The sequence below is a fragment of the Lycorma delicatula genome, chromosome 2, assembly GCF_047948215.1.
Source record: "Lycorma delicatula isolate Av1 chromosome 2, ASM4794821v1, whole genome shotgun sequence".
In the NCBI taxonomy this organism is placed as follows: domain Eukaryota; kingdom Metazoa; phylum Arthropoda; class Insecta; order Hemiptera; family Fulgoridae; genus Lycorma; species Lycorma delicatula.
This window is the reverse complement of record NC_134456.1, coordinates 28,047,778-28,059,877: the sequence shown is the minus strand read 5'-3', so window position 1 is coordinate 28,059,877 and position 12,100 is coordinate 28,047,778. Positions and strand designations below refer to the sequence as shown.

The 12,100-nt window shown below is 26.5% G+C and overlaps 1 protein-coding gene across 1 annotated transcript in view; it reads right to left on the bottom strand.

Annotated features, from left to right (window-relative positions):
* Positions 1-10,761: 10,761 nt before the first annotated feature.
* Positions 10,762-12,100, bottom strand: part of LOC142320145 (uncharacterized) — a 68,749-nt gene continuing 67,410 nt past the window's right edge. The window contains exon 6 of the mRNA XM_075357826.1: positions 10,762-10,845. Coding sequence (XP_075213941.1) covers positions 10,762-10,845 — 84 coding nt within the window. The remainder of the gene's footprint in view (positions 10,846-12,100) is intronic.

The following is a 12,100-nucleotide window of genomic DNA, read 5'->3' as shown; positions in this document are numbered from 1 at the left end:
GCAAATCTATGTATTTTGCACTTTCTAAACTTTGATAAATAATATATATTTCATCAAGATTACTAGAAGAGTGATAATATTTATTATGTAAACATAGTATACTTTCAGCAATGGATACAGTATCAAAAGTATTTAATTGCACAATCATGAGTTAGTTTATGTAACCAATTTTGCTTTTGAGATTTAGTATATATTTTTAGAATAAATTGATTTAGTTTTATGAAGTGTGAAATAGAAGACTGACAAAAACTATGCGCAGGTAACATTCAGTTCAATACCTTACTGAATATTAAAATTACTGATTGCTGATTTACTAAATCAATAATCTTGACTTTACTTATTTTTTTTTTTTTTTTTACAGAACAGTGGTATTCAGTGAAAATAATTATTAACTTTAAAATACATTGGTATGGTTATGACACTCTGATAGTATATAATTTAAATAAAACTGATTAGGTAAACCTGACATTTTTTAGCATTACACTTTGTTTACACCTATTTTATTCTCTTATGAGTACCTATACGTATCTTACTTTATTACAAGTTTAGACCATAAAAATAAAATTTACTATTCTTTAATATAAAGCACATAAATAAATAGCAGCTCAGCCAGATTAAGATTTTCAGAAATTTATAGACCAAGTACATGTAGTGTGGTAAGAACTAATTTAATTTTATTAAATTCATTGATCATTAAGACTAAACATGGTTAAAATTGTTAATAAAAGATTTACATATTTAAAAAATATCTCATTTGTAAATGTGCTTCATAAAGATTTTTCATCATTAATGTATGGTTTCTTCGTGATCCATCTTGCAGGTAATGTTGTCCATCACTAAATAATCAGGAAACACCTTAGTAATAGCTTTTAATGGTTAATATGTTTGTGTTTTGTATATCTCTATAAGGTAAGAGTTTTTATGAAATGATTTTTCATTCATATTCATTATTTTTGTATTATTTTATTAAAAGTAAACATGTACTTTTGTACAGATTTTTATCTTTTCAACAGCGTATTGGTTTTTTTTAAATTTCTTTTTTAATAAATTAGTTATGCATTGATACTAAAGTTTCAAAAGAAATTAAAGCAGTTTACTTTTTAAATGCTTTAAATTTTATTAAAAAAAAAATCAAATCATGTTTTATCATGCTTACAGATGAGAATGTTTCAGTTTAAATGAACTGCTTTATGAGACACAAGTAAAAAACAAAAAAAATTGTTGGTATACATTAAAGTTTTATGCCTTGTTTATAAAGTTATTTAAGAATAAAATGACTGAATTTTGAATAATGTTGTTGGATAAGAATTATTATGATATATATTTATCTGAACAACTTTGATGTCTTATTAGAAAAAAAAATGATAGTCCTATTAATGAGTGATTGGACTCTCTAACAGCTAACTCATAAAGTTTCATTCGGTAAATACTACAGGTCATTTGTGACAGGTCAGTTGCCATGAATCCGTAGATGAAAGCACAATGCGTAGAGTGGTTTATTGAAACAAAATCAGCTATACACGTCCGATGCAGTTTTAGAACTCGGTATAACTTAGAGCCATCCTCTAGAATATGTATTCATTCATGGTATGATAAATTTAAAGAAAACTGGCAGTGTTGAACATAAGAAGGGTGCAGGCAGGCCTACTAGAACATCAGATGAGAAAATGGAGATCATTCGTCAGTCTTTTATTCACAGCCTTGGGAAGTCAACTCGGAGTGCAGTGCATGAGGTAAATCTTCTGCAATCTACCATGTATGATGTTTTGAAGAAACTATTGCGTCTAAAATTGCGTCCTTATAAATTACAAATATTGCAGCACGTTCCACCACAAGATCACACTTCTAGAAAGAAATTTGCTGAAATGATTGAAAAAATTGAAAATAATGATTGTATCCTTAAAAAAGTTATGTTTTTAGACAAGGCTAAATTTCATGTGTCTGGAAAAGTGAAACTCAGAACATTAAAATATGGGGATCAGAGAACCCACATGTTATACTTGACTGCATTAGAGATAGCCCAAAAATTAATGTTTGGTGTGAATAGCTACATGATCTTGTGACTGGACCTTTTTTCTTTGCAAAAACAACAGTTAATGTTAATATCTATCTGGTCTTGTTAGAAGGGTTTGCTTATCCTCAGCTTGAAGAGTTATAATCTGAAATCATATTCCAACAAAATGAAGCACCACCACACTGGGGTTTATTAGTATGTAAATCCCTCAACAACACATTCCCAAATCGCTGGACTAGATGTGATGAATCAATTGCTTGCCCACTTTGGTCACCAGATATAATTCCATGTAATTAATATTATTAATGTAAATAATTATTTACATTAGTTACTTTATATTATTAATATTTAGGGTGAGAAATATCTGAGAATTGGAAGATTGATTAGAAAATTAGTAGTAGATTTTGAATGGTAAGAGACTTTTATGATAGGATTAGAACATGCATACAGGATAAGCAGTAACCCATCAAATACAAACAGACATAAATACAGTCTTAAATGTGTAAGAGAATAGAAGATAACAAAACACAGGCCAAAGAGATGAACATTTAAAGAAGCATGGTATAAAAGACAAAAGATATGCTGTGGTAAAAAAGATCTAGGATTTGAAGCCCTGCAGAGAGAATTAAACAGGGCAGAATAAGCTGCCTGGGCAGTTACAGAGAATGACAAATGCAAACATAAATGTTTAATTATAACTGGAAGAAGACCAAGAGAAAGACCTAGAAAAAGTTGATTCTCAAAGATTAGTTATTTGGAAGACCAAGAAAAGAGAACAGAGCTAGAGAAAGTTTTCAAGAAAGAGTAATGGATAGGAGAGTTTAGTGGATATCTTTGAACTACAGAGCAATTTAGTAACAACTGCATAAAGAGAACAAATGAAGATAACGATTAGGTTAATCCATCATTTTGATATGTTTTATTAAGACAGAAAAGATCTTTAAGAAAAAAATATAACTTAAACTAAAAACAATAAACAAATTATTTCAATTCTTGATTTTTATAGAGGTTTATATAGGTATTTTTAAATATTTTATTTTCAAATAAAAGCCATTCTTATCTTATGATCTCTTTAAGCTTATTTTACTTATAAAGTTTTAAAAATAAATCTGGCTGTGCTACTATAATTAAATACATAATTTAAAGATATTATGCCATTAAAATTACTTAATATTAGTATATTTTACTTCATATATAATACTACACTGTTGAAACTGGTAAATTAAGTTTATTTTATGTATCGGTTACAAATAATTGTTAACATCAGTTGTTCGTTGTAAAGAGCTTCAGTTCAACATAAAGAAATATTATAAATTTACACTCTAATATTTGTACATTAATTTTCTTTCTCTTTTAAGTATCAATTCAAAAAAATAGATTCTGTTGATAATTTTATTTAAATTTGACTAGTTTCACTCAAAAATCACAAGTATTTGGTATTTATTTTAATAAAAACTGTATTGTTCAATTCACATTTAGGCCAGTATGTATAAATATCAGTATTGTATCATAACCACAGATTTGTTTGATAGTTTGTTTCTTTTTCTTAGAATCTGTTTAATTATTTAAGATATAGTATTCATACTGAGATATAAACTGTGTGGTTGAATGACTGTTAACTTCTTTTTCCCTATTTGGATCATTCAAGGCCAATCAGTTTTGCTATGAATTCAATTATATATAAATGATAAATACATTTTTCTATTTGTATTATTAACTCTCTTGTTACCAAGCTGTCTGTTTTAATTACAGGCATACTTCATTTATGGTTAATTCATTCCAGTCAGCTTGCAATCCAAACTACAAAATTTAAGGCCATATTTACATTTTGGAGTACATGCAATAAAGAGATTAATTAACTGGCTGAAAGAGAAAAATCCAAAGGCATTATTTTGGTATTGACATTCTGATTGATTAAAATATACAGCACATAACTGATTTTTGTATGTACAAATGAAATATTACTGTACTATAAAAACTATTTCCATTATTAAAATTAAAATTTTAACTATTAAAAAAAACTTATTCCAGTTTTGGTTTCTTAAAGCAACAGTCTAGTTTGCAATGATGTAATGGGCACTAATTGCTAATCTTGTTAAATATCTGTATAATTTAAGTGGTACATGACTGAAGTGTTTTTTGCTACTTTGTGACATCTTTCACAATCAGCATTGCTTTAGACATTAAAATCAATTTAAAAAAATTATTTGTGATAATGCCTTGTTCTGAAGCCTCTACAACTAATGACCAGAGAAGCATATTACATTTTTTACTACATTAATTTTAAATCAGTCTTAAAACTATCATGTTAAAACTATTGTCATTTTCAAAATGATCCAAACCGATATTAAAAAATTACGGTTTTATTTTTAAATAGTTGATGACCAGTTTAACATTGCATCTGGATTTGATTGGCACAGAAATTTGGTCAACACTAATCTACAGCACAATCAATTTAACTTCACTGCAGGAAAATATGATCTAATAATTTTCAATTGAAGTAGATAAACTAATTTATCTAGTTTTTTCCTAAAAAAAAACATATTTATTATCAACATCATTGATAATATTTCTACCTTCACTATAAAAATAAGGTTTTCTCATATTTGTCCTTATCTACAGTCTTAGCTGTTGGAAAATAAACAGTAAAAACAATGAGATAGACAATAAAACAACAAAAGAACTAGTAGACTAAATTTAATGCTAACAGATAATTTCATAAAAAACCAATGTAAAACTAAATATTAATACATATACTAAATTCAAATAGTAATAATATAAAAGTTTGTTGTATTTTTTAATAACAATAAAAAAAAAAACAATACTAATATACATGAACAGCTCTAATAAGCATTTGCAACTTGTTTCTACTTGTAACCCTATGACTGTTGAGATAATTTTCAGTTTTAAATTTTTAGATCACATTTTTTCTCGCATGCAGTGTTAACTTAGTTGCATTGTATATAAAAACATTCTCAGTTATGGTCAGGCACTACACAATCCAAAATGTACCTGGGAAGTATGTAATAGCATAGCGCTACTGAGGCTACAGTGTTCTGTTGAATGCAGTAGGTATATCAGTGACTTGCTGAGGAAAGTTAATATTGAGTAAAATTGAAAACTTTTTGAATGAGTAAGAACTCTTTATTATATTATCTTTTAATATGTTTTGTCTGTAACATGGATTGCGGTATATAAAATTGTAATTTAATGTAAACAAACTGAAACACTATTTAATACTTTTCTAACAATACCAAAAAAGAAGAAAACAAATTTTAATACTGTAATTTAAGACTCAGCATTTTACCATGCACTGTATGTAATTAAACAGAAAAATTGCAAAAAATAAAATTGTATTTTGCAGCTCCTATTTATTATGTCAAGTTGTTTATCAACAACTTTTAATTTTGTTGCTGTTTTATTTTTGTTGTTGAACCAATATATTTTTAAGTTCATTAACTTCAAAAAGTTGGATTGTCTTTTGTCTGAAATAAATTATATATTTTATTTAACAACGATTATTGGTAAATCATTGTTGACAACAATGATGTCTTCATCGTCATGGAAACTATTGTCGTTTTCAAATACAGTCTGATGTATCTTATAAAAAATCTGTTTTATTATCTCTATTGATAATCTATATGATATTAACATAATTGGCTATAAAAGTTAAAATAATACTAAATGAATAAATTTATTTACTGAAATTTCAGGAAATCACATTTAAAATGGAAGGGAAATAAAAAAAAAAACTTTTTAACTAATATTTTGATTTAAAGAGGTTTGTGTTTCCAAGGTTTGATTGACTGCTGTTTTTACTCTTACTAGGTCTCTTAAGTGAAATTGTATTTACCAATTAAACAAATAATCACTGCTGAGGGTCAAGTTCATAAAATGGACTAACCTTACTACCTGACAATTCCTTAATTGTTGAAATGTTTCAGGTCAGGAGGCATCATCCTAGAAATTTAAAGACGTAATAAATGGTAATAGCTAAAGCTACTTTTAATTTATTAAAAGTAAAACAAAAGAAATTCAGCTTCTATAGATTGCTGGACGATCGTAATATATCACTGGAAAAAACTCCTTTTATAGTAAGTTATTCATTGTTTTAAATTATATTAGTTACAAAACAACAACTTTAATTTATAAAAAAGCAAACAAATTTCTGTTGCATCATCACAGAAGTTTTAGAATAAGCACCTTTGTCTCAGCTAAATCTCCATGTCGAAAGAATAGCAGTCATTATTTACTTGCATGCAAGTGATCAGCAAAGTAGCACCATGAATTCAGTCGTGTACCATTTTTTTTAAATTGTGCTATTACATTTTTAAGTATTTATTACAATAAATTAACAGATTTTTCATGGTATTGTAATAAATACAGGATATTCTTGATACTGTTAATCACTAATGATGCCATTATAAATAAAAATAAAATGTTGATTGACGACAAAATAATAGACAATTCTAATAATAATTTTATTTTGCATGGCCCATTGGTATATATAATATAAAAATATATAAATTATAATTAATAATGACACAGTCGTGTACCACATATCTGATTGCAGTTTAATTATAACCTAATCAAAAGTCTATTATTAGCTTTAACAATTAAATTTTACCTTCTCAAATAAAATACAAAATAATATTTAGATAAGCTTTTAGATGAGAAAGTTGGAGCTAAATGAGGCCAAGATTTTATGAGCAGCTAGTGAAGATACTAAAAAATAATGTGTTTTGTATACCATGGCTTTGTCTAACAGAATCACAAGTATAATCAACAGAAATAATTTTGAAAACAAAAAATTTATTCTAATTAAAAATTAAAGTTTTTTTTTTATCATGTAAAATGAGAAATGCTTGGTAACGCAAAGGTTTATACAAAAGCACAGAAACTGTTGTTATTCCTTCAGTAGAAGCTATAATGACCTTAATTGATCCCTGCAGGTAATCACTGGCTACAAAGATAAAATAACTAACACACACTTATACAAAACTTGATATATGCTTTTCATGGGTTAAATTCTTTAAAAATTCTTTTGCAATATTCAGTACAAGAATTTTTAATTATATTTAATCAGTATTATCTAATTTCTATAATATATTATTATTAATTATACAATATAATTAAAATAGGATAAGAGTAGTAATAACAATATAATTATAATAATAATAATCATAATAATAATAAATCAATAATGTTCTATACAAAATCTTTCTTAGTAAATAAATTTAATATACATAAATTTACTATTACAATTGTGTTTTTAATTAAAAAATGGAAACAAATGTGTAAAGACTTTTTTTTGTACTTTCTTTCATATATGTCTTGTATAAAAATTTATTTCAGTATCTAATTTCTTAAAATAATTTACAATTCAAGTTGTTACAAGAAAACATATTTTTTTTTTTAATTGAAGGATTGTTTTTTCCCAACTATGACAAGAGGAGAGTAATATATTTAGGTGGTACCTTGTTTGTGCCCCTATATTTCTAGAACAACTGTACCATAATTTTTATTAAATAGTTTCATCAGATGATTTATCACTAATACATAAATCTGCTTAATGTAAAAAGATTTGAAAAAAATTAATGGCAAATTTCAAAAGCTGTTTTCATAAAAACAAATCTATTTGCAACTCATCAAAGTAAAATATATAATAAATATATGTTAAAAAAGGAATTTAAATATATTTTAATTTATGCAGTTCTGTAACAATATTAATCTTGTATAATGAATAAAATGTTTTTAAAAATGTATCATTTAATCAAAATAATTTGATATTTGATTAGGATTGACTCATAAGGTTTTCCGTAGTCAGATATTCTGTTAATTTTTAACATCTTACATTTTATTCATTTTTAGATGTCATTAAATAATTATTAATTTGATTTCTAAAAAAATAAATATCATATATTTTGCAATATAATAAATTAATGTAATTAATTTATCAATTAGATTAATTGATTTATTATAAATAATAATATTTATTGTAATAATAACCCTTTTTTATTTAGGCCTATTTGTGTATTCTGTACAGCCCCAATCCATGGTAACAGATCCACTCATCAGTCCTTGTTTGAAATTTGTTCTCATTGCATTATCTACCTGTTTTTGTTCATATACTTGTTTGTTTCTAGGCATCATCTGTAAAAAAAAGAAAAAGGCAAAAACTGATTATAATAAATTATTGTATTAGATAAATAGATAATTGAGTAGCTATATATTTATATATTTGATTCTATTATGAATTAAATATTAATAGTGTTAACATTCTATAATAAAACTTTAACATACCTTTAATCTGAGTATATTGACTTAGGATTAGTGTAGAGATGACATGTTCTCAAGAGTACTGATATCAAATATGCACAAAAGAAAACTCTAAATACATTACTATTTTCCTTGACTGCTTTTTATACATAAGTAGGGTATTTCACCAAAAAATAAAAAAAGACTATCTTTATTTAAATATAAAAAAAAGTCCATGCTTTACTGCACAGGAAAATGACAAAAAATGCCACAATCTAAGCTGGATTATTTTCCAAACTCTTGTACCGAAGTCACCTACCTATGTTATTGTTAGACTTTAGGTACGGAAATACATATGGTATTTGTTCATAAAAATATGAATTACCTGTAACTTATGTAATATACCAAAAAATAAATGCAGTAACTTTGTTTCCTGTTTTAATACAGATCATAAATATGGATATTTATGATCTTCTAAGGATTGAGGCTACATTGTCAGCAATATTACTTGCTTAATTAAATTAAAAATGATTTTATTAATTCTTTGAATTTTCATTAGTGTATAATAAAATCTAATTTACGACCTTTATTAATTCTCTACACTTTTATTATATGAACTTCTAAGCAAGAGAAAATTGTGATAGCTACCTAGAAAATCCAATGTTAAAATATAATTACATCTGTTTATATTGTAACTATATTGTGTGCAGTTAAAGTAATTTAAACTAATTTAGGATTTTTCATTAAGAGTGGATTGAGAAGCTTCTTTTGGCATCAGTAGTAATTTCAAGGATGTCAGAAAAGGGAGTAGGAATTTCTTTTAGAAACTTCTTAAAATATTAAATACAGAATTTTAAGTTGTTTTGGCTAATCTGTTGTTAATTTTCAAGTATATATACTGTAAAATTCTGTAGAAATATTACTTGAAATCACGGAAGAGTTCTATTACCCAATTATAAAATAATACTTTTACAATCTACTAGCCCAAAAAGAATTTAGCAAAAATATTTGAGGGAAAATATTTAAAAATCCTTCTTGCATTTGTAGTACCCTCTTTCCATTTTTCTATTTAGCTTCCAGAACCACTGTAAGGTATTACTTCATAGGATGAATGAGTATGATATGTATGAATGTAAATGAAATCTAGTCTTGTACAGCCTCAGGTTAATTGTTCCAGAGGTCTGTGGTTAATTGAAACCTAACCACCAAAGAACATTGGTAACTACAATCTAGTATTCAAATCTGTATAAAAGTACATTTACTTTTATGTAAAGACAGTCCTTTACTAGGATTTAAACCTTAGAACTCTAGATTTTAAATCAGCCAGCATTTGTTGTTCCATAATATATCTCTGACACCCTCTTCATGAAAACATGTGTTTAAGATTCATAAACTGAGGATGGACAACAAATTAAGAGTGTATATAAACATTTTGGATACAGAACTTATTTTACTATCTGAACTGGTATACATGTGTATTAATGTTCCATATGTACATAGAAAAAACTACAAATTACATATAGCTAGGTAAGAACACATGATGGTGGGTAACTCAGAAACTCACTCAGGTACAAGAGACCTCTGGAAAATGGATGCACTCTTTCTGTATTATTACTTTCATTCTTTTGATAATATTGATTACAACCTATCTATATTTTATGGTTTATGTTATCTACAGTTTATATTACCTACCTTTCAAGGTATTAGGATTAAGTTAAAATTTAGTCCAGGTTTATTTCTTGAGTATTTCTCTTGGTTGCTTCTGTATCTATGGTGTTTCTGTTCTGGTAAGTCACTAATCTGGGGAGTTAAGATGTAATTGTTAGCAATTAACGGCATTCTGACTAAGAAATTTTAAGAAATTAGTAAAAACTATGGTACCAAAACCATATCAATTGTTTAATATCATTTAGTTTCAACAGTAGTATTGAGGATAATTCTTTGGATAAATTCACATGCAACCTTAACCTCACGTCACAGCTGTTTTATGAAGTGTTCAACTTTTCTTAGATTTGACTCCAGTGTGCTTCTAAATATTGTCTAGTATGAGTACGAGTATATGTTCTTAAAAATATAAATTAGTTTGTTTAAGTAACATTAAATGGAAAATAATATATAAATAGAATAACAGTTATATTGTTATAGAAATAAAAAAGATGTAAGATATAAAGGCAAAGAAGTTAGATAAAGAGAAAACCTGATTAAATAACTGTCTCATCGAGGATGGACTGGCTGTACTACTTCTATCCTGAATTAAAATTACCTAATTATTCTTGGTGAAATAGTCATCTATCACTAGAAGGCAGACCCAAAGCTAAATACTGATCCTTCTTTTATTATTGTTTGAAATTCACTTCTCATATTTACTTAACAATGCTTGCTTTATTTTTTGGTTTATAAATTATTAATAAATTTTGAATTATAATAATTACCTGAATGGCTAATCTTGTAGCCAGCAATTAATTTTTTCTTATATAATATATTGTGTTTCATTTTCGGTCCCAGCCGGTCGAGTTGTAAAACCAAGAAGATGAATCCTCTCTCTTTACCCATGAACTATCCAAACCATTTTCCTTTAAAAACATATTATTAATGTTAATAAAATTTAATCTTTGCATTTATTTTTTTTTAAGAAAACAATAATTTTGATTAAATTATACCCATATCTTGAATATTATTAGTGTATATACTTAATAAAGTTAATTCATACATTTGTAATATTTTATACAAATGCTAATTTGTATAAACTTTCATTACCTTTTAGAATAATAAAAATGAATTCACTGGTGATCAGCTTTTGGGTATTTGAACCATCCTTAAAAAAAAAAAGGAAAAGTATAAAATATATAAAATGCAGGAGTGATCCTGGATTTTGTATGTTGTACACTTTTCCTTTTTTTTCTTTCTTCCGTTTTTACATTATAAATTATTTCTTTATAAACGATTTCAACTTTATTTAATTTATTAGAGTTTTAATTTGAATCAGGGTTGAAAATTAGAATCAGGGTCTAAGGGCACATTGATGATATTTCATTACTTTGTTAGGTGGTTCATTTATTAGTAACAATATTGATAATGAATTACTTGTAGTAGATATTAACTTTGAATTGTTCAAAAAATTGCACGTATAAATTCTCTTTTTATGTAGATATATTTAACATTTTAATGTTACAGAGACATGTGTATGAATTTTATACATGATTTAATTCTAATAACAGCTGTCAGAGTACTATTCAAATGTAAAATACTACTCACTCATCCCTGAATTTTTCGAATTACCTAGACTTCTGAAAATGAAATCTTTGCAGGGGACCCAACTTAGTCCTAAGCACTCTTTGATAACACTTAAAAAATTTTACTTTCAAAGGTTAGATTTTTGTGATTTGTTCTAGAAGAAAGTTTATAAACTTAACAATATTTGAATGATGTAAATTTATTGCTCTCTGCTCAATTGAATAACTGTATATAAGATAATATTTCCTAATAGAAAGCGGTACATTAATTTATTGCTTTACTACATCTTCCCAGTCTTTTTTATAGTTGTGACACATGTAAAGTATCTGAGATAAAATAAATCAGATTATCAAGCAATAATAGAGTTGTTTTCTCTGATAGTCATATTCACTGTACAGCAAATACCTATGGTAATGGGTATATAGGGCTAAGTATTGCCTGCATTTCAGTGAGCTGGGCAAGTGTATATATGTAACAGCATATTCAGATCAGTGAAAAAGGCAACAGAAACCACTTCATTCCTTACTCTCCCTGGCAAGTCTGGTGTGGGATACTTGTTAGTCTTCAAGAGTAACAAGTAACATTTTCAAGAGT